At 37.7% G+C, this 23,484-nt stretch overlaps 2 protein-coding genes across 3 annotated transcripts; one reads left to right on the top strand and one right to left on the bottom strand.

The window, feature by feature from the left end:
* The first annotated feature begins 1,337 nt into the window (after nucleotides 1-1,337).
* wdr76 (WD repeat domain 76) lies at nucleotides 1,338-9,161 on the top strand. The gene is made up of 14 exons (XM_073837537.1): nucleotides 1,338-1,736; nucleotides 1,819-1,887; nucleotides 1,973-2,065; nucleotides 2,198-2,250; nucleotides 4,135-4,246; nucleotides 4,346-4,447; nucleotides 4,552-4,592; nucleotides 4,766-4,919; nucleotides 5,057-5,212; nucleotides 6,873-6,988; nucleotides 7,089-7,187; nucleotides 7,306-7,458; nucleotides 7,806-7,859; nucleotides 8,772-9,161. The coding sequence occupies exons 1-14, from the start codon at nucleotides 1,635-1,637 to the stop codon at nucleotides 9,037-9,039; spliced, it is 1,572 nt and encodes a 523-aa protein (XP_073693638.1). The 5' UTR covers nucleotides 1,338-1,634; the 3' UTR covers nucleotides 9,040-9,161.
* Nucleotides 9,162-9,416: 255 nt separating this feature from the next.
* On the bottom strand, nucleotides 9,417-22,861 carry znf710b (zinc finger protein 710b). Of its 2 annotated transcripts, none has more exons than XM_073837115.1 (5): nucleotides 22,759-22,861; nucleotides 12,349-13,887; nucleotides 10,882-11,073; nucleotides 10,628-10,799; nucleotides 9,417-10,541 (listed from the first exon to the last, which is right to left on the bottom strand). In XM_073837115.1, the coding sequence occupies exons 2-5, from the start codon at nucleotides 13,843-13,845 to the stop codon at nucleotides 10,363-10,365; spliced, it is 2,040 nt and encodes a 679-aa protein (XP_073693216.1). In that variant the 5' UTR covers nucleotides 13,846-13,887; nucleotides 22,759-22,861; the 3' UTR covers nucleotides 9,417-10,362. The 2 variants fall into 2 exon arrangements, with proteins under 2 accessions (XP_073693216.1, XP_073693215.1); XM_073837114.1 differs by lacking the exon at nucleotides 22,759-22,861 and adding an exon at nucleotides 16,748-18,246.
* Between the last annotated feature and the right edge of the window lie 623 nt (nucleotides 22,862-23,484).

Below are 23,484 nucleotides of genomic sequence, written 5' to 3'. Positions count from 1 at the left end.
AGAGGGAGACACCTCCCTGGTGCTGACTCATCCTGACCAAAGAAGTAAAAATGTTTTTTTTTTTTCAGCTAAGTAGATTTTTTTCAGGTTCAGAAAGTTCAAAAGAACAGCATTTATCTGAAATAGATATATTTTGTAACATTATAAACATCTTTATTATCACTTTTGATCTATTTAAAGCATTTTTGTTAAATAAAAGTATTCATTTCTATAATTTCTTACAAAAAACATTTTAAAAATAATGCTGAAAATTTAGTTTTACTCACAGGAATAAATTACATTGTAAAAGATATTCAAATAGAAAGCAGTTATTTTAAGTAAAAACATTTCAAAATATAACTAAATAAATGCAGGCTTGGCGAGAAGAAGAAACTTCTTTAAAAAAAAATTAAAAATAACATAAACCTTAAAAAAATCGTATTGTCCAAAAACTTTTGTCTGGTAGTGTATGTCCGAATGTATTTATTTATTTACAATTTATTAGTATGAGCGTTGACATAGTATTAATTTATAGTATTGTGGTATTTATGTCTGTATTTAAATGTCTGTATCACCAAGATACAGAAGGCATTAAATGGTTAATAAAAACTTTAGAACTGATCCAGTTCAAAGACTGTAAAGCAAGAATAAAATAATATTTAAATAATGGAAAAAAAAAATTCGTTTAAAAATAGCTCTAAATTACAAATCTATTAAATTAAACCCCGTGTTCGTTTACTGTACACCACATGGCATGCATTGGTGTAGATATTACCTAGGGGTTACATTGTTCCCCAAACATGAAACGTCATGGGTGCACACTAAAACACTTCCTCTCAAATAATGAATATTAAAGAAGGTCTTCAGAGATTAGCAAATCATCTTTCACTCTTTTAGTGTCATAACAAAAGGGGCGGGGACAGTTACAAAACGGATCCAACGCGGGAGTTTTCATAACACTGTTTTCAAAGGAAGTGTGTTGAATAACTTCACCCCCATAGACATGGATGCAGATAAAACTGATGATATATGTATAAAGACGAAGCAACTTTTACAGGTGAGCTCGAGGTTTGCTCCCTTACTAAACGTTTTTCACTTCCACACTTTATATAAATACAACATGTGCTCATAACTAGTCAGTGTGTCATAAGTAACTTGACATTACCTGCACAAACAAATATGTATACACAGTTTGTATCGCCCTGTACTGTAGCTCGCATGCTTTTGGATTGGCGTTTGATTTATATGTAACGTTATGGCGTTACACTTTACGCTTGTTGAACTTGTTTAGGTCCGCTTTGACACCGACATAATTACGAACAAGTAAATTATCGTTATGTTGTCTCTCCTGACGAAGAGATGAGAATATTGAAACCGGCTTATATTAATTTAGCTAAACAAAACGACAGCGACGAGCTTTATTTTTGAAAGAAAATAAAATGAGTCACTGTAACCGTCGAATAAAAACTGACTAGGTCATTATTGTAGCGTTTTATCGTTAAAATACAAGGACGTTTATTAAATGTTCAAAGCATTGACTAACGCCCCCTGTCGGACGCAGCGCTCATAAACACTGTTGGTCGTTAACGTGAAATTACTTTTTGGAGTCAATAACTTGTTATTAACAGGAGAGGACACCGCCTCAGGATTCTGGAATGGACGAACCCGTGCGTCGGACGTCCCGGCGACTCAGAGAGAAACAAAATCAAGAAAAGAAGCAAACTTTGCCCCCAAAATGTCTGACATTTACGTCTGAGGTGAAACGACGTCCCTTATTGAACATTTTAGTCCTAACTGTATTTATGTCTGTGTATATTGACTATTACATATTGTCTTTAGAAAAGTGACAGCGAGGAAGAAGAAAATATTCAAGAGGCAAAAGTAAAGCGAAAAAAGAAATCTCCCCCAGTAAGTACAAACACTGCATCATCACCTCAAAATGCTGACTTTCTACCTGAATGGCAGAATCCACCTTTTTTGTCATATCAAACAGGGTTACCGTCAGGATTTGTCTGAATATGAGCTGGAGCGGCTGGAGAACATCAGACAGAACCAGGCCTTCCTCAGTTCCCTTAAGTTACCTGAGGTAAAACTTTGCAGAGAGGCAGGAGAGTCATTTTTTTATTACTTTGTTCCTTTGATTTTGACCTGTTTTTCCACATAAAACTTGCTTGACTTTTTGACAATAATTTATTAGTACATTGGTACTCGTTTGCAGATTTCTGAAGCTCTGAGACCCAAGCCGAAACCTACTCAGAAAGGCCTGAAAAGGTAACTTAAAGGATTAGTTCACTAACAACTATTTACACATAATGTACTCACCCCCTTGTCATCCAAGATGTTCATGTCTCTCTTTCCTCAGTCGTAAAGAAATTATGTTTTTTGAGGAAAACATTTCAGGATTTCTCTCCATATAATGGATACGTATGGCGCCCCGAGGTTTGAATTTCCAAAATGCAGTTTAAATGCATCGCTGCAGAAGTACCTACGCAGTGTTTACAAAGTGATCATACAAAGAATCTCAAACACCCTTTACAAAAAAAGGTAAAAACATTATTGTAGGACAATTTTGACGTTGAAGACATAAACGAGATGGGAGATTTTCGACATACCCTGCATTGACCCGGATTATACTGACTACACATGCGCATTGCAGAGACAAGACAAGCATTTGAGGTTAAAAAGTATATAAATTTGGAATTTATTTAGAAAATAACCGATCGTTTCGCTAGATAAGACCCTTCCTCCTCGTCTGGGATCGTTTAGAGACCTTTGAAGCAGCAATTAAACTGCATTTTGGAAGTTCAAACTTGGGGGCACCATACATATCCATTATATGGAGAGAAATCCTGAAATGTTTTCCTCAAAAAACAATTTCTTTTTGACTGAAGAAAGAAAGACATGAACATCTTGGATGACAAGGGGGTGAGCACATTATCTGTAAATTGTTGTTATGAAAGTGAACTAATCCTTTAAAAAATAGAAGCTATTCACTACGACACAATGAAAATGTATGCAATTAATAAATAATATAAGGAGTATTATGTATTTAAATATAATAGCATATAGAGTTAATAGCATATAGAAGTCAAAAGTTTACATACACATTGCAGAATCTGCAAAATGTTAATGCATGTTATTTTTTGTTTAGTACTGACCTGAATAAGATATTTCACATAAAAGACCGTTACATGTAGTCCACAAGAGAAAATAATAGTTGAATTTATAAAAATGACCTTGTTAATAAGTGCCTTGTTACCTGAATGATCCACAGCTTTTTTTTTTTTTTTTTAATTTCTTTGGTGATGATTTGTTCATGAGTCTCTTGTTTGTTGTTCTTCAGAAAAATCTTTCAGAAGGAAAAACAATGCATTAAGAGCCAGGGGTGTAAACTTTTAAACAGGATGAGGATGTGTATGTTTTTCTTATTTCGCCTAAATATCATATTTCATTTAGTACTATCCTTCAGAAGCTACAGCTTACATTTTTCCCCAGATGATAAAATATGTTACTTTTACCCTGATCTTCAATTTAAAAAAATTTCACCACCCGGTTCTTTATGCATTGTGTTTCCTTCTGAAGCATCAGTGACCGTTTGAACCTTCTGTAATAGTTGCATATGAGTTCCTCAGTTGTTCTCAGTGTGAAAAGATGGATCTCAAAATAACAGTCATTGTTGTAAAGGGTTTAAATACACAAAAATGCTGAAAAACCAACGAATTTGTGGGACCTAAAGAATTTTTATGAAGAACAGCAGGCAGTTAACTGTTCAAGACAAACAAGGGACTCGTGAACAACTGTCACTAAACAAACAAAAACACAGCTGTGGATCATTCAGGTAACAACACAGTATTAGGAATCAAGTGAATGTAAACTTTTGAACAGGGCTATTTTTTATGAATTCAGCTATTATTTTCTCTTGTGGACTATATGTAAATGTCTTTCATGTGAAATATCTTATTCAGGTCAGTACTAAATAAGAAATGACATGCATTTTGTATGATGTCTCCTATTTTGGTAAAATAATGAACATTTTGCAGATTCTACAAGGTGTATGTAAACTTTTGACCTCAACTGCTCAAGTGCTTTTAATGGTCAAACTATCTAACTAAAGAGTGTTCTTTTTTTTTTTTTTTTTTTTTTTTTTTTTTTTAGGGAGAAAACAGAAACAGAGTTGCTCCCTGTTCGCAAGTCACTGCGGTTACAGAATAAGGGTCCTCAGACAAACGTTACTGTAGAAATGACCCCGTATGAAGCCAGAGAGCCTGTAAGTCACTGACATGCATCTAAAGTGTTAATGTTAAACTTAAACACAATTTTGGTGAATCACTTTAAATGATTTAATCAGAAATGTGTCTTACTTCAGGAGGAAAAACCAAAAAAAGTTCCAGGACCGATACCACTCGATCCAATTAACCTGGATGAACATGTCAGTCTGCCTGAAGACTTGATAAATCTCTGGAATGAGGTCAGTGTTTAGATGCACAAAAATTCTTATATTTATCAGAATTTGGTCATATTATTTAAAAAAAAAAATGTGCATAACTCAAAACTGTGTTATGTCTTCTATAGATCCCAGTAAAACAAGAAACAGAAACATCAAATTTGAAATCGTGAGTAACATGTCATTAAGAGAGAGAGTTTACCTATACATGTCATTTTGGTGTCTCGTTTATCAGTTTCAGATAAGGCCATCTTGTACTAATTAGCAGTCATTTTCCTTACTTGCATGATGAGAATGTGTCATGTATTGCATATAATGTATAAACACACAACTTGTTGCCAGGTATCAACAAATGCTGAAGAAATTATCTATCAATGATAGTTGTGTGGTGAAAGTCGTGAAAGATCGGATCTGTTCAGCAGCTTTTCACCCCTCCTCGTCCAACTTGCTCATGGCTGCAGGAGACAAATCAGGCCACCTGGGACTCTGGAAGCCGGTGAGATAACAGTGAACTGGTGTGATAAAAAGGAGACATGTTTGTGTTGGAAAGTGGCAATGTGATAGAGACTAATGGCTATTCCATATTTTCTCTTCTTTGCTTGTAATGTACAATGTTAACTGTATTTCCCTCAGGATGCTAAATGGGGCGATGATGGTGTAATCTACTTTGAACCCCACTCTCGTGCAATTAACTGCATGGCCTTCTCATCTCACCCTTGCAACCTCATCACAGTAAGCTATGATGGCTCTGCACGCAGCATGGACCTGGAGAAGGCAGTGTTTGATGAGGTGAAACATTGGTTGTACATGTTTGGTGTGTGATAAGGTGTTATGTATTTATTTCCTAATGTCATAAGGGGATTTTAGCAGCTTTTTACATAGTAAAGTGACAGTCTTTGTCCACATATATAAGACACCTCTGTCTTTCAGAGCAAGTGCACAATGCAGAGACCAAATGCAGATATTTATTGTGTATTTAAATCTGGACAAGGACATCAGTTGTTTTAATCTAACTGAAACTTTTCAATTGCCTGTGAATATACACCAGTGCTTCCCCTAGGTTTACAGCTTTAAGGGGGTGGGGGGTGCCGGTAGCCAACGGTACTTTTTTTGAGTACTTTAGCCTACTTTCTGTGCAATAACGAAAACATATACAGTGTTTCCCCTAGGTTTACAGCTTTGGGGAGGTCGGTGGTGCCACTAACCTACTTTCTGTGTAATAACGAAAACATGTATTTCAGTGAAAAAGAAAGTCCAGAACTCTCAATGTAAACTTTTTGAACAATAGGGCCCTACAATCTTTTCTTTTTTTTTTTTTTTAGAAAATCTTGTGTTGGGGGCTGGCCGCCCTCATAATATAATGGCAGGGGAAACACTGTACACTGCTGGGATCAGTAAGATTTTTTTAATGTTTTTTTAAAGAAATCTTTTCTGCAGTGCTCATCAAAGCTGTATTTATTTGATTAGAAATACCAAAAACAGTAAAATTGTGAAATATTGCATTTTAAAAATTTCTATTTTAATATATTTTAAAATAGACTTTTACTCTTATGATGCAAAGCTAAATTTTCAGCATCATTACTCCAGTCTTCAGTGTCATATGATCCTTCAGAAATCATTCTTATATGCTAATTTATTATCAGTGTTGCAAACAGCTGTCCATCAGTTGTGCTGTGTTTTTTTTTTTTTGGGACCTGTGATACTTTTTCAGGATTCTTTGATGAATGAAACGTTTAAAGGAACAGCATTTATTTAAAATAGATAAATCTATACACTACCAATCAAAGTTTTTATTTATCAACAAATCCTGAAAAAAGAATCACAGGTTCCAAATAAAAGCAGAACAACTATTCCCAACATTGTTAATAAATTAGCATATTAGAATGATTTAAGAAGGATCATATGACACATAAGATTGAAGAAAAGCTGAAATTTCAGATTTGATCACAGAAATAAATATTTTAAAGTTGAGATAGAAAACTGCTGTTTTAAATTGCAATAATATTTCATAATATTACATTTTTTTGTATTTTTATCAAATAAATGCAACTTTGCTGAGCATAAGTGAAAAAACATTAAATTTTTTACTGATCCCAAACTTTTGAATAACAATGTACACTCCTTTTTTTTTTTTTACAAATACTTTTATTCAGAAGGATTTAAATTGAGAGTAAAGGTATTTATAATGTCACAAAATTTTTTATATACATATATATATATATAAAAAAAATATATATATATATATATATATATATATATATATATATATATAAAAATATATATATGTATATGTATATATATATATATATATATATGTGTGTATATAAAAAACAAAAATTAAATATTTGCTCTAAGAATGAAACCGAAAAATTTCAAATTTCTTGATGTCAACATAAAGATGTAAAACTTTCAACACTTTACAAATAACACCTCTTTTGTTTGTATTCAGTTATATCGCTCACACTCTGGCCTCAGAAGCTTTGACTTTTTGTCAGCCGACTGCTCCACTCTACTACTCTGTGAATGGAACGGGGATGTTGCCGTGGTTGATCGTAGAACTCCCGAGTAAGATCAAAATGTCAATATAAATGTTGAAGCTAAATAAACCACAGAAAAATATAATTACATTGTCATCATAAATAATAAAGAAAACATGTAATTGCAGCGCATCAAATGAATCTCTGTACACCATGGCTTCAAGCCCTCTGCGCAGCATTCACGTCCATCCTGTGCAACAGCATTACTTTGTAGTGGCAGAGAGCCGGTATGGCATAATACTTCTTGACTAGAATAATGCTTGGGAAAAAAAGTACATTTTAAACAAGTAATTATCAACATACCCTGCAGATTAAAGGATACTGTGTTTTTCTTTATTCTTTTAGTTTTGTGAACATATATGACTTGCGCCATTTGAAAAGAAGAAACAACAATGCCGTTGGGGAACTCAGCGGTCACAGCCGCAGCGTCTCCAGTGCCTTTTTTTCCCCAGTCACCGGCAACAGAGTTCTGACCACTTGTATGGACAACAAAATCAGGTGCGCAGAGATCGCAACTGTCACTGCTAAAAGTGCTTGTATTAAATATTAAATGTCCCTTTATTCTCTCTTGCAAATGTACCAGTAGAGGGTGCCAGAGCATTGTGGCTATGACCATTTTTAAGCCACAATAGATTGTGGTGGCTTTGTATTAGTTTAGTTTTTCATTAGCTACTATTAGTTGTAAAGTTGTCTATCATTGTCTTAGAAGAGTTGAAAATGCCATTCATTCTCCAAACCGTTTATCCTCTGTAGAGTTGCAGGGATGCTGGAGCCTAAAGAATTGGAAAAGCATTATAATTTGTATTACAGATGTTTTTATTAGCCTTTTTGTGATTTTGTTTCAGGGTATTCGACACTTCCCAAATGGATGGCCGGACTCCTGTACTAAAATCAATTACGTAAGTATGGGTGTTATCATGTGTAAAAATCACTTCTGTAATGATATCATCAGTTCTTTTGAAGTTTCTATCCACCTTTTTCCTCAACACGGAAGTAAGCGTATGGGTGGCTTATCCGCTGTAGGGAAATAAGAAGAATAACAGCATGCAGTAAATGGTAAAACTGTTTGCTCTACAAACCAGTGTGTGCATAATTAAGATAATACATTAAAATACTATCATAAGACAGACTAATTTGCAATATCGAGCAGCAAAACAAGTTGTTTTGAGCAGCTAGAAATAGTTGGATGCGGATGAGACCGGAAACCACACCCATAAAGTTTACAAATGGCAGTGCCCACTCCTACAGGAATGAAAAAGTTGGACTGATCAAATAATCATGAAAAAAGTATACTTTTCCACAAAAATATTACACAGCATTTGAACTGAACTGTTTTAAGCATTGATAATAAGAAATGTGTCTTGAGCAGCAAATCAGCATTTTAGAATGATTGTCAAAGGATCATGGGACACTGAAGACTGAAGAAATGGCTGCTGAAATTTAAAAAAAAATGTTTGACTTTGTGAGCATAAGAAAAGAAGAAATGTTCCTACTCCAAACTTTTAAACGGTATATTTTTCACAAACATTATAATGACCTGTTTATGATTCAAAAGAATTACGGAATGTGAAAAGGGCTGAAAAAATGGTCAAAATTAACACAAAATGTTGTGTTACTACTGGTGAAATGCGCATATCAATCATTCCGACCAGATTTACTAGATTATTCTGCAAAATTAAATTTGAATGGGAATTTATGCAAAACGCACATCTGGCCCCTTCCAAAGTTTTTGTTCAACCATTTTTGTCCAGTAACAGTTTTTTTTATTAGAGTTGCCTATTTTTACAACCTGACAAATTCTTTCTATGCAGGCACAACATGCAAACGGGTCGGTGGCTGTCCAGGCTAAGTGCAGTGTGGGACCCGAAGCAGGAAGAATGTTTTATGATTGGCAGTGTGGAAAGGCCTCGCCGAATTAAGGTATATCATGAGAGCGGTCTCTGCCTTCACACTTTTCAAAACATGGACCATTTGACCACGGTGTGCTCCATCACAGCATTCCACCCAAGCAGGAACATTCTGCTTGGAGGCAATTCAAGTGGGAGGCTGCACATATTTACTGACTGTTTCATCAACTAGAAAATATCAGTTTTTTTTCCTGTTGGTTGACTTGAATTAGTGTTTTTTTTCTGCTCCCCTCCTTTTTTGTACACGCAACAGCATTTGCTTGTACTGTTGTTTTATATAAAATATGCTGTTTGTTTTTGTTCCTGTAACATTAAATATATAATATTAAAGAATATATTAATAGTTGAATAAGCTTATCTTAGTCACTTTTTTTCTTTCAAAAAATTACATTTGGTACAGTAACAACCTAGATTTTGATTTGTACCTGTATTTTTTTTTTATATAACACATTCTCATACCAAATTCACCTACAAACCAAGTTATCTGACAGTCGGTTGAGCACTTTGTCCATCAAAACATTCATTTCAATACACATACTTACAAAAGAAGAACTTCAAAAAACAAGTTTATTTAAGAATCTACAGAGTTGCCTTGAGAAACAGCTTGCTATGAATGTGACACAGGCTTTACCTCTTTTAATTATACCAGAACTCAAACAGTCAGTGATGAAAGAGGCTCATCATAAGTAATTAGTTGGCTTTTTCAAAGTGCAAAATAAATAGCAAATCAATACAACAGAACAGTAATTCTCCACTCATAGGTTGTTAAAACAAACTTTAGATGAAGTTTTCTGGCAACAGTAGTGGTGCTCAGGAATGGGCAGCGTATGGACCTGTACCAGACGAAGAGCACTAACTTTGGTACACAGGGCCCAGATACACTCTTACTCTTTATTTTATTTATTTTTTTCCCCCACACAAGCCTATTTCATGCAGATATCCAACCATTTACATGGGCCTTACATGTTTTTTTTTTGTTTGTTTTAAGCTAGGAGTCTCTTTGTGTGTTTCTAAGAGGTACCGAAAGTGAAGGCAATATAAATGAAAATAAGGTAATAGACTGCTCTGAGGTACCAAACCGATGAAGGCCACAAGGCTGCATGCACCTGCTATTCCCATATTCCCAACCAAAATTAGATTTGGAGCACAGTTTGCATGTGTATGCACCTGCATTTTATGATGCTAATGTATCAGGTATTAATGTAACCAAGTGATCCACAACATACTAAAAATACAGCGTCAATGTTTGCTTGAGCTGGAAGGAGTCAAAGGACTCTTCGCAAAACTATCGGTCCGTTTCATTAGAGACAGGACAGGAGTGGCTACCCCATGAGATCAACTGCAGGAGGTCAAGATGGCCTCCAACTACCTGCTCATTAATAATTTCAAAAAGGTGAGCAGTGGTTCTCATGGAGCAACATCTCAATCAACTCTTGGTTGATAAGTGCCAGCACAGGCCATTTGTTACTTAACCTGACTTCAATTCAAACAGTTTTTATGCTGTACTGTAGTTTCCCACATCCTTCCCAAAGTTATAATAGTCAAGTTCCTGGATGGCCACCTCAGAGAGTTTAGTTAGGTTTGGCGCATCATTATTTTCCATATTCTCTGGTGCTGTGAAATTGAAGTTCTCATCCTCATAGTCCTCATGGGGCTCCATGTCTGGTGGGCCATCTGTATCGAAAATCAAAGATAGACAATTATAAGGTTTTACTGCCACGTTAGAGAATGTTATTCAGACACTGTTGGGTTCTTCTCACCTTGTCCATCTGGAGAGACGTCCATTCCGTGTTTGACCTTCATGTGTCTGCTAAGATTTCCCTTCAGGTTAAATTTACTCGAGCAGTATGCACACTTGAAGGGTTTACTGCCTGCATGCAGGTGCATGTGGCCCAGGAGGTTGTACATTCGGTTAAATGACTTTCCACACACCTGTGAAAAACAAATCAAAAGAGCTTTACAAACCTGATGGAGAACGTGTCACATAGGATGTGTGATGTATCTGAAGTTTTACCTTGCACTTGAAGGGTTTCACAGGCAGGTGTACGATCATATGAGTTTTGAGGGTCTGTTTCTGGACAAAAGATTTGAAGCACACATGACACTGGAATGGTCGGACACTGGCGTGGATTAACATGTGCCTCTTCAGGTTTGCAGACAATGTAAACTCTCGGGCACATACGTCACATTTAAACCCCTTTGTTCCCTGGTAAAAACAAGCACAAACAAGTGAAGAAATTGTAGATCATTGAAATCATTTAGAATTTTACATTAGCAGTAGATAATTCATCTAAACAATTAACATCTAGAAAACCTTACTGTACTGCAGTGTATACACTGTATTATATTTTAATTTCTTTACCAAAATAAGAGGGATCATACAAAATTCATGTTTTTTTATTTAGTTCTTAACTGAATAAGATCTTTTACATAAAAGATGTTTACATATAGTTAAATTTATAAAAAATACCCTAGTCTAAACGTTTACATACACTTGATTCTTGTGCTGTGTTGTTACCTGAATGGATTCACATCTGGTTTTTTTTTTGTGATAGTTGTTTATGAGTTCCTTGTTTGTCCTGAACAGTTAAACCGCCTGCTGTTCTTCAGAAAAACCCCTTAAGATCCCACAAATTCTTTGGTTTTTCAGCATTTTGTGTATTTGAACCCTTTCGAACAATGACTGTATGATTGTATGACACTAAGGACAATTCATATGCAACGATTACACTGCTGCTCCAGAAGGAAAAAAATGATACAAGTGAAAACTTTTGGAATTTGAAGATGTAACTTATATTGTCTTTTGGAAAACATGTAAGTAGCTTCGGATAGGCAGTACTAAATAAAATAAAATATGGTATTTAGGCTAAATAAGAAAAATGTACACATCTTCATTCTGTTCAAAAGTTTTCTTAATGCAACATGTTTCCTTCTGAAGCATCAGTGAGCGTTTGAACTTTCAGTAATGGCTGCATGAGTCTCTCAGTTGTTCTCAGTGTGAAAAGATGGATCCTAAAAACATACAGTCATTGTTGGAAAGTGTTCATATATACAAAAAAAATGAATTTGTGTGACCTGATTCAGGTTTCAACACAGTATTAAGAATCAAGTAGAACTTTTGAACAGGGTAATTTTTATAAATTCAACTGTTATTTTCTATCATTTTCGCTTGTGGGGGGAAAAAAAGAGGGACCCCGTGATTCCTACTGAAGAGAACCCTCCAGAAACATGATTTCTTCCCAGGGGGCCCAATGCAATAAACTGTACTGAGGCCCCAGAAAACCTTGCGAAAACACGGCTTAGTTACTGCTAGATGACAGTCTAAACTGTAAATACACAAAGTTATTTAGTATTAGCTAATACCAGTAATTAAAACAATGGCTTATTATGTACTGGGGAAAAAAAGTAGGATGTGACCTCACCATAGCAAACAACAGCAAACATACATGGTTTTTCAAAAGCATACTATTACTCACTGTACCTTGGTAGCACGGGCCTGAGGCTTGTTTGTCTTGTGTGTGAGGGAGTGTTGGCGTAGCTGATGCAGCTGAAGAAACTGCAGGCCACACTGACTGCAGGAGAAGGAGCGCTGCGTTTGGTGCTTCAGCAGGTGATTCTGCAGCTGGCTGCGGTAGGCGAAGGACTTGTTGCACTGGCTACACTGGAAGGTGGATGGTCCTTGATGGCTCACCTGATGACGCTTAAGGTGGGCATAGGTTGGAAACTCCATGCCGCACTGCGAGCAAACATGGCAGCGACCTCGTTCATGCTTTACTTCGTGAGCACGGAGTTCACTGGGGTATGCAAAACCACGGCGACAAAAACGGCAACTGTAGGGCTTAACGTCGGTGTGCTGTAGCATGTGCCGCTTCAGGTGGCTGGTCTGGGTGAAGCCCTTCTTGCACACGGTGCACTTGTGTGGCCGCGTGCCCTGATGCGTCAGCAGGTGCGTCTGTAGGTGGCTGGGCTGCTTGAAGAGTTTGCCGCAGTGAGGACATGCATGTGGCTTGATGCCATTGTGGCCCAGAATATGCGTGACCAGATTGTACTTGGAGGTGTACGACTTCTCGCACATACGGCACTTCCAGCGCTTTAGGCCCTCGCCGACATCCACGCAGTATGACTCGTTGATCTGGATGTTTATGTCCAGTCGGTCAATACGGCGGCCACGGGGTGCCTCTCCTTCCACTGGCTCTGTCCAGAACATCCCTTCGCTGTTCTCATCGAAGTCTCCAACCCCTTCCATCTCGCCACCTTCATAGCTGACTTCACTCGGCTGAAAGTAGCTGCTAATTTCCTCTGTGCCGGTTCCTGCTTTCCCCATGCCATTTCTCCCGTTGTCCCTGTCCTCATTTACCTCATCTACTCCTTTTTCATGTGGGTGGCCCCTGTTGCGTGAATTTACCTCATGAGGTGCATGACTGTGGCCATGGGAATGAGGATGTAAATGTGGGTCGGGTGGAGGATGCGTACTCTTGGGGTCTCGGACACAGGTGGAGCAGCAGTTGTTGTTGGGTTGGGCTTTGGGCAGGACCCTGTAGCTGGAGGGGTCAACCATTTGCATGCCTTCTCTGGGCACCATATTGTTCATCATGTGAGTGCAGGAGGGCAAACCTGGGGTCACAGCCTCTCCTTTAACATGTAATGTCATGTCTTGGTGCCCTACAAGGGGTTTGGTGTTTTCGGGTTGCCCCTGCCACCTTCTCTCAGCACAGCTGGAGTGCATGTGCCCATCCTCGCCCAAATTCTCCCCAAGATAGTCGCCGTTGGCACCTATGAGCTGGTCAGCGTACTCATAGTCCATTCTCTCACCTGGTGGAGCGGGGGACTCTTTGGGGTCTCCGGTGTAAAAGCCGTTGGGGGCGATGGTGGCGCCAAAGACCTCGTTCTGGGAGATGAGTCCCAACACAGCAGCTTGGGCCAGTGACAGGACCACCACAGGGTCTGTCTGTGTCCCTGCGTCCATCTGCTGGTGCATGGCCTCAGAGTAACATCTGACCAGCCGCTGTGTCTTCTCCTCCTTTAAAACACAAACAGATACAGATTAGTTTAGTAGTAGGTAGGCCTTAGGGGTGGACGACATGACCAAAAATTCATATCACAATGAGTAATTTTATTTCACAGTGACGATATACATCACAATATATTTATTTTTGCTTTAAAGCTGCAGTACGTAACACTTTTTGTGTTCAAAATGTATACAATAAGAAAGTACATCATGTACGGATAGACTGGAACGCTGCCTGTTACCTGTTAGATCCGCGACAAAAACACATCATAAAAATCCTTTCAATTTGCGGTTCGGGTCTTTTCATCCACTGGTCATATGTGGAGAAACGTGTTTTCACAGCGTTCAATAGCCAATCACAGACATATCTGTTGATTTGTGGCCAATCAGAGGAGGCTATGTTACAATCCACTCACCACTCAAAGTGCAGGTTTCAGTTTTGCTGATTTCTACACCTCCGCGAACTCTCTCATAAAAACAAATAAAGTGTAGACAGAATAAGAATAAGAGAATAAATGTACAGTGTAAAGGTTATTTTATTACTTTTTATTAACTTTGTGAGGTTGAGATGAACTACAGTAATGTATGAGTGACAGCCTTCCAGTGATTGTAAGGGGAGCACACACTTGTTAGACTATAACAAAGTATTCTATAGTCTTTGACTATAATTAATTCAGAATTTGAATACGTTTATTCATGGATTCATTCTCTGGTAACCCAATATCGCCATTGCCATCGTGTTGCATATAGGCTACTACATCAGTTACACAAACTAAGAGAAGGTAAAGCAGGTGCTTACTCAGCAAAATATGTCTGAACAGCCGCACTCGACACGCTCCCGTGAGTAAACTTTTTTTTTTCACCATGCAGCAAACGTAAAAAAATAAAAAATAAAAATAGAAAAAAATAATAAATTTAAACCGTTTGATGATAAACTGATAGTAATAGTCGGTTAAAATTCTGACTGTCGGTTAACGGTTAAACGGTCAATATGAGCATCCCTAAAGACAAGTAAACAAGTCAGTGATTACAAATCCAGAAACTAAGTACAAGCAATAAGACAACAACAACAAAAAAAAACTACAGTAAAACAAATAAAACTCAACAAATGTGAACCAAAAAGTGTTTTCCATAACATGGTGTCAGTCACTCAGTATGTAGTTTTAATAATGTTAAAAAGGTTTAATATTTATAAATTAGATTATAAACTTGTCAATTTCAGTAAGAGTGCAGTGCATTTCTGTGCTTCTGAATGGCTGGGATATTTCAGTGATTCTGTCATGCCGCGCTGTCGCGTTGTTTAATGTGTACAGCCAAATTGCTTGTCACGCCGCATGTAGTTAGGACACGCTGTAATTTACTTATCTTTGCCTGCTACCATAAACATCAGCATGTACATGCAAACTGTACACTTCTTAGTACTTTTGTGATCTGAATGTCAATAAGCTAAAAAGTAAGACTGCCTACTAACTGCATTATTGGCACCAAACCAAACTTTCAAACACTCCCCTCATCTGGCATAGTTTATAAAAGAAGCCCCATCCCCGTCTCACAAAACTGGCTAAACCAATGTTTGCCTGTGCAATTGCAATACTATTTGATGCCACTAGTGGGGCAAAAAATACACTTCCAGCAGTGTTGCCAAGTCCACAGGTTTTTCTGCAGAATTGGGCTACTTTAATGCTGTTGCCGCCGATTGTTTTTCATGTTTGAGGATTGAAGCGACCCCAATAACGTAATGTTTAGCTCCTGGAATGCTCATTTTACCAGGGAAACACCGCCAAAAAAAACTTGTATTTTACCCCCGGAACAAGATTTTCACTGGGGGACCCAGTGAAATGTGATTGGGCTACTTTTGGGCTAGTTTTGAGTAGCAATTGGGGGTTTTGTTGTGAAAACCTGGCAACCCTGGCTTAAAGGGATAGTTCACCCAAATTTTATTTACTCACCCTCATGTCATTCCAAACCAATACTACTTTGAAGAATGTTGGTAACCCAACAGTTGTGGTTACCACTGACTTCCAATTTATGGACCAAATGCCTAAAATCTTTTTATTTTCTGCACAGGAAAGTAAATCAGGTCTAAAATGGCATGAGGGTCTGTATTACCCTCAATGATGACAGAATTTTCATTTTTGGCTGAACTACCAGGTTAAAACAAGGTAACCCATTCAGCACTATAAAATTTTTATACTTGCTACCTTTCCATCTTACTCAACACAAAAACACAAAATTCCATCAGACAGGTGACCCTTTTAAGGAGGATTCTGCTTGGACACTATCTGAGTGTACTGCAAATAATGTAACAAAAGTAATTATGTAATGATAATTATGCTAGTAGGCATTTTCAAGACAAACTGAATTTTTTTTAAGACAGGGTCTTTAAAAAGACAGGGAGATGATACAGATTGTGGAAAAGAGAAGGTAGAGAAACAGACAGCAGGGAGAATGAGTGAGTTAACAGAAAGAGAAGAAGAAAGAGAGAGGGAGGGGCAGAGAGTGGCTGGATGAGTGAGTGAAAGCAAGAAAGAGAGAGAATGAGAAAGAAATAGAGATTAAAAAATGAAAGGGAATATAAAGGATTAGAGTATAAGAGAGACAAAGAAGACTGAAAGCAGCTGATGAATTTTTAAACTAAGCAAAAATAATAAAATAGTCAGTGCAAATAAAACACTACGTTAATTAAAACAAGAAGCAATCAAATATATAAAAAATATTCCAAAGCCATTTGATCAGGCCACTAAATTAAACACACACACACACACACACACACACACACACACACACACACACACACACACACATAAACAAACAATCTGCTAAACAAACTGAACCCTCAGAGGGCATTAGAGCAGTTGCGAGGTGAACTCACCACATTTTTCTTGGTTTGTGGCTTCAGGTGTTTGAGAGATCTCATCCTGAGGCAGAGTCACAGGTTCGAATTCACCCGCTGCCCTCCCCTTCGTACATTATATGTTGTCTGTATCAGAACAGACACTCTCTCCTCTGTTTCTTGCACTCTCTCTCTGTTCTCTGTGTATGTGTGCTCTCTTTTTCCTCTCTCTCTATTTCTCTCTCTGCTTTCCCCTCCCCCACTCCCCTCTCTCTTTTTCTGTCTGTCTCTCTCTCTTTCTCTGGCGCAAGCGAGCATACACACATACACAGTGCTCTTTTCCCTCGTTCCCTCCCCCTCTTTTTCATTCTTTTTTCTTTCTTTCATTTGTTCTTTCTCTCTCTGTCCCTTTCTGATACTCTCTCCAACTGTCTTACTCAGACATTCTCTTGTGAAACAACATGTTTGAAAACACAAACATTCATGCTGTGAAACGATTACGGGCTGAGCCACAAACATATATGGATACATTTACATCACAGCAAGCACACAAAGATGTACTTGACAGTAGGAAGCTGCAACAAAGTATATAAAAGAGGAATACACACTAGAGTCTAGGCAGGCTGACAGAACAGAGGATGAGCGAACATGCATACTTCTGAGAGAGTCTGTGCCAGACGAGGACCTTTTGGCCTGTGCGCTGAGAAACAGGGGCGTTCAGCATGTCTCTCTGTTTAAATGCTCAGCAGACACTATGCAACGTGCATTTATGTGCTGGTATGATGCATTTAAGCTTTGTTGTTCTTCATAACCCTTACTTTCCATGTGAGTGTGTGCAAATTCAGTCTGCATGATTCTCACACACATCCAAAAGATATTTATAGACATGCGCAAACTAAACAAAAAGCAAAACCATTCATTCACAATACAGAAGAAAAGATCTGTTGCTACTTTTGTTACATCACAACTTTAACAAACTTGATATGGACAAAATCGTTAATTACAAGATGTATTTAAATAAATTCGCAATAATGTATGAGAGGCTGTGCTGTATCAGCTGGCATTATTTCTTTTAAATAATTCTAAATAACTATATAAATAAATATGAAAATAAATATGCACCCATTTTCATTTAAAAAAGCGAGAACAAATCTGTGTGAATTGTTTGTAAAGCCATTCTTACGAAGTCACAATTTATGTAAGAATGGTTTTATGAACCACTCATCCACACACAAATTCATTCTGCTTGTGATTCATGAATGGGTCCCATTGTTGATAAGTGATTAAAGTTCATTTATAACTGTGGGATATAATTACACCTTATTGCTACGTTCATTTGCAATTATTGAGTGGGTATTGATTTTGATTGGATTTAAGATCAGTAGGTATACCTCCATATAAAATGGCTGAGAAAGAGAAGGATTGTGAAAGAAGAGAAAATGGAGGGATGAGGGAGGAGAAGAGAAGCCTTTACTAGTGAGGGGAGAGAGAGAGAGGGAGGGATGTATTGTGAGAGCAAATGGTGAGAGAGCAATAGAGGGAGAGAGGGGAGGAGATAAAGAGAACAGGAGAGGGAGGGGAGAGAAAGATGAGGGAGGGGGGAAGAGTGGAATGGGAAAGGACAGAAAAAGAGAGAATCACAGCAGAAGGGAAGGATGAAAAATAAGAAAACAGAATAAGGAAAGTTAAATCAGTTTGAATGCATGTTGTGGGACAAGTGAATAAGAAAGAAAAAAGAAAATTCAAACCACTGGGGTAAGGGAAGGAAGAAAGAAAATGGAAGAAAGACAACGTTTAAAAGGGTCTCCCCTGAGAAAGGTCTGCACATCTCAGTAAAATGTTCTAGTAATACAAAAATAAAGTACCAGGGAATTTGGTACAAAGAATACAAATTAATTATGAAATATGCAAAGAAGCGAATAATATTCCGAAGATGCAAATCAAATGTGGGCAACGCTTTGATTTTGAACTAGTATGCAGCACCCATCAATGTGTTGATGAATAAGGCAGCAAAAACCATATGTAATGCTCAGCCTGATCTCATGACGAAAACGTACCTGTGGGAACTTTTTCGCAATGCGCGAAATATGTACCGCCATGTATGTTTCGTGACACATTCGATGTGAAATGTCCACTGAGTGGCGCGATAAAAAGTGTTATTTTTTTTCCCCCTTGGAACAGATGAACGTACATATTGTACGTTTTATGTGACAATGGTGTTGTATGTGTCACTACAGTTCTGACTTGAAATGTCCATTGAGTGGGGCTATAACTCTAATGCTCCATGATGTTTTAAAATAACATACCATCTGCACTACACCTAAACCTACCCGATAGTATGAACAAAAGCGAATGTGACGTAAAAACGTAATCGCACACGTTGTTTTAGCTTGTTTTTCGATGTCATGTTTTAGGTCTTTCATCGCAAGTCATGAGATCTCTGACAATTGATCTCTGATCTCTGATATTAAGCTCGATATGGCGTAGCTTGTCAGAGATTTACGTCTCTGCTTATCAATTGCCGCTCCAGCGGAACCTGAGCGGAACGCACGTGATGGAGATTTACTACTAATCAAAGCACCGGCTTCATTGACTAAACGCGCATCACAATATCTTTCGATATATTGCCCAGCCCTAACTTCAACATTGTATAATGCATAACACTGCGTTAAGCCATCGTTTATCATTACTTAAACTAATAAGGCAGACAGACAGTCAAGCTGCATCAATTGCACTCACAGCAGAACAACAGATCTACAGAAACGCAAGTTAGCCGGTTACCAAGACATGAGCGGGGTTGTTACACACCATAACGTACACAAAGACGTATTTTGAACGATCGCTAGAAATTACAATCATCAATTATTAATCATACTTACAGGTAGAAGTTCAGAGGAGCAAGCCGGTCCAAATAAACTGGGCACTGATCCATTTTTTAAAACCAAGCGTTTGGTGAATCCCGCATTGTAACGTTACTCCCCAAGATTGGAAAAGCAGTCATCAGTAAAATGACCCGAAACACAACACAAGATTGGAATTGTACTGCTGAGGTGGTGTTGTTGAAAAAATGAATGTTAACCACTCATTTTTTGTAGATTCATCTTTCAGAAGCGCATATAAAACAAATTTACTCTCACAGCGCAGGATACAGCGTCTTCTTGACATGATGTAATCGTGAAAATTGTACTGTTTGTGGGCGGGCAAGTTGTTCGCGACATAGAACGTGGGCGGACATTACGCAAATGTGTTAGCTCGTGACGTGTGGCCGTAACAGAAAAAGATTCGAATTGCTGACGACTCGTTTAGGCGAATGTGAGCCGACACTTTTTTGATAGACAAAAACTTAATTTGTCGTGCACTGTCGGCGTCACAACTTTGCAGATAGTCTATGTTCACATACAGCTACATGCCACACTACATGAAATATCATATTTGAAAAGGCATAATAGGGGCACTTTAAAAATCATTTGTGCTATTTTTATTCTGCAATTGTCTTTGTCTCAAACGTACAACTAATATAGATACTAGCCACATAACAGAAGCTATTTTTGACATGCCACACAGAGAGAGATGCTCAATGCATTTATAGAGTTTTCAGAGTACAGAGTACATCCGCAAAGGAACAGCAAGTAGCTGGAGTAATACCCAGATAAAGAACATTGTGGCATGATTCACTGGACTATGTTTCCAACAGCATCTAGGTCAATCAAGTCTAATGCTGTGCTATGGACTCATCACATGATAAGGTTTACATTAGAACAAAGCAAGAAAATCACATCACAAAAGTCATTCCATGTGGCAAGGTCTTTAAAGAGTTAGAATGTCTAAACTGCAAATCGTGCCCATTATTTTTATATGAAAAACATGTGCTGTGATAGGCAATAGACAATAGAGCATTGCAAAAACATATGCAAGAATTTAACCTATTGTCCCAGCCAATGCATCTCAAGTAGAGCTACTTTTATAAAGACTGACTGTTAGATTTAAGGTTAAAATGGTAATATCGACTGCTAATATCGTTCACATCTACAGATTCCTGGGTGAAAACAACTGATTATGTCCTTCATAGAGCATAACTGATAACCCACATTAGTTGTCCACTTTGTCTTTATAATAATTATACGGAATATAAAAAACTGTATTACAAGCTGATATTTTTGGCCTACCTGTTATGCCATATGACAAACCTGTTTATCACCACATACATGTGCAAATTAGAGTACACCAAATATCATAAATTAAATCAAAATATATTCACAATATTAATTCAGATTTCATTAAAACATACAAATGTGTATTATCATCAATCTACAAAGTTGTTTGACTGACTTTGAAACTGCTTTGCACACATGAAACTATAAAAACAAAAGGTAACATAACGATAGCTATTATTATTACATGGCTATACGGAATACTCTATTCTGATTGGTCAGTCAACACATTCTGAGGTATGTTATTCCCTGATACCAACTGGTAAAAACTAATAACACAGGCTCATCCGGGTAACTGCAGTCGGCACTATTATCCTGCTAAAAACATATTTTTTTCTTCGCTTTACACTTGGTTGGCTTATAAAATCTTAAAAATCAAATCAATATTCTTCTGTGTACATTTATTTGTGTCATTCTGGTATATTTGTTTCATACAAATGCAGATTGTAAGATAACTAACAAACTGGTATGTTTTTGGAAGTTTCATCTTAAATCATCGTCTTTTATCACAATAATTATTAATGTGGTGAGAAATGCCAGCTAGTTTGAACTTGCCACTTGCTAGCAACTGCAAGCAAATCAATATTTTGTGTCTAATTATTTTTGTGGCACATAGCCATAAGCAGGATAATGTACATCCAGCCGGTTGTTACTGCAAAATAAAGCCCCTCAGTCTTATACAGTAAGTCTGACAGGCTTTATTCTGCGATAACCAATATCTGGATGTACATTATCCCTTAAATATACAAGCGTGAGGTGTGTTTCCAAAAAGCATTGCTATAAACACAACTTTGGTCGCTGGTGGTTCGTTTACATAGTTGCAAACAACCTTATGCTGCATGTGGTAATATAATTCTTTGTTAGGTGCAAGGTAGGTGTAGTTATCGGCCTTTGCCCATCATTTAAAAACCAGCATATTGGTCCATCACTTAACCATCCACTTCATAATCATATAAATCATCAACAAAAATGTTTGAACAACCTCGTCTTCAAAAGTCAGATTTAAACAGCATGCTTCATGCAAGGTGAGTCTTAACACTTGATGCATAAACTGTCACCCAGATAGAAAAAGTTCAAACTGTGATGCTGATACTCTTCCAGCGCGCAGAACAGCTGATCTGAAGATGATGTGTAACAACGATGCACCTGACCTGCGGTCAGAGATGTCGACAAACATTCGCAGTGATTATAAAGAAGACCTTAACAACGCACTCGCAATCTCTTATATTAAATAAACAGGGCAACGAATGCCCTTGAACTGCAACAGATGCCAATTCACTAGCAGCTAGCTACATCTTATAACTTAGCCACATTCTTCAGCATCAACAGCTACATTCCATCGAAATGTAAAGAGTTGAAAAAAGAAACTTAAGAGAGGGAAACTTGAATCCAGACGGCATGAGAATGGGCCTGTCTTAAGTTTTGCTCCGGTCATACAGAGAGCTAGGCTAACTGAAGGCGAGTGTGGCCTGCTCTATTCGTTTATGCGGCTCTTTTTCACTCCCTCCATTCCCCTCCCGACGCCATCTGTTTGTGCCATGAGAGAATGTGGAAGTAAAAAAAAAGGCGACATTTTGGCTCTCTAAAATAACCCACATACTGAATCGCTCTCTCGGAAATACGAGCGCAAATCGTAATGTAGATGTCAGATGAAAAGCGGAAATGTAAATATCAGCATCCAGTTCAGAGTGCACATTATTATTTGAGGCCAGTTATCGGTGAAATCGATGAGTTTCGCTGGGATAGACAGTGGGACAGCCGGGTTTTTTTCGGGGGCTACACGATCAGTTTCGTTTTCTGTTTTTATGGTAATAATGAACGGACTGTTGTCGAACTTACCACGCTCCAAAAATCGGGTGTATACGTAGAAAACACTTTGGAAGATTTGAATGTCGCTTTCTAGTTTGAATTGTTGCTGGTCTGGTTCTCTGTGTTCGGCAGGAAGGAAGGAAGGAAGAAGGGAATGAGAGAAAGAGTGACGTGAACGAATAAACAGCCCGGGCTCCTCCTCGCTGTCACAAGTAAATGATGGAGCTCGTGGCCACAAAATATTTCCCTATACCCCCATTCGATTGCAAATATTGGCAACGCAGGCAATTATATTTGTAGACGAAAACTGACAATGTTGAGAAAAATGTTTTCATTAAGTTATATGCCTTTCAAAGCACAAAATGTATGGATTTGAATCTTAACGCAGTGTGTTTATCTTGTATCAGTGTTCAACGTGCACTTTTGTTTGGGGTAATTTATATAAATTAGAGGACTTATTCAAATAACGGACGTTAGAGGACGCTATTGTTTCACTTGCTTTACGCATCTCTAGCGTATCCTGGGTAGTTTCTTGCACTAACAGAAGAGGTCGCTCTGTTATTATCTAAAGTGAATCGCTTCTTGAGGTCAGTTGATGCTATAATCTGAGTGGTTTTGATTCAAGTACATTCATGTATCAAATGTAAATTTAAACCAGGCCAGCTTGCTGCTATCACTAATGCTAAAAAGGGTTGAGCCTTATCATAACCTGGATGGGAGACCTCCAGCTGGGGAATACTGTTATTGTTGCTAAAA

Source organism: Garra rufa, chromosome 3 (genome assembly GCF_049309525.1).
Source record: "Garra rufa chromosome 3, GarRuf1.0, whole genome shotgun sequence".
Classification (NCBI taxonomy): Eukaryota; Metazoa; Chordata; class Actinopteri; order Cypriniformes; family Cyprinidae; genus Garra; species Garra rufa.
The sequence above is the reverse complement of the archived record's forward strand: the minus strand, read 5'-3'. Positions and strand labels throughout refer to the sequence as shown.

Bases quoted from the DNA above. Each gene is read 5' to 3' on its own strand.
- wdr76 (XM_073837537.1), top strand. From the start codon at position 1,635: ATGGACGAACCCGTGCGTCGGACGTCCCGGCGACTCAGAGAGAAACAA. The intron at 4,448-4,551 runs GTCAGTGTTTAG...TGTCTTCTATAG, and splicing joins TGATAAATCTCTGGAATGAG to ATCCCAGTAAAACAAGAAAC. The intron at 4,920-5,056 runs GTGAGATAACAG...TATTTCCCTCAG, and splicing joins ACCTGGGACTCTGGAAGCCG to GATGCTAAATGGGGCGATGA.
- znf710b (XM_073837114.1), bottom strand. From the start codon at position 16,792: ATGAGATCTCTCAAACACCTGAAGCCACAAACCAAGAAAAATGTG. The intron at 10,800-10,881 runs GTAAAACTTCAG...TGTTTTTCACAG, and splicing joins TGAAACCCTTCAAGTGCAAG to GTGTGTGGAAAGTCATTTAA. The intron at 10,542-10,627 runs GTGAGAAGAACC...TTTTCGATACAG, and splicing joins CGTCTCTCCAGATGGACAAG to ATGGCCCACCAGACATGGAG.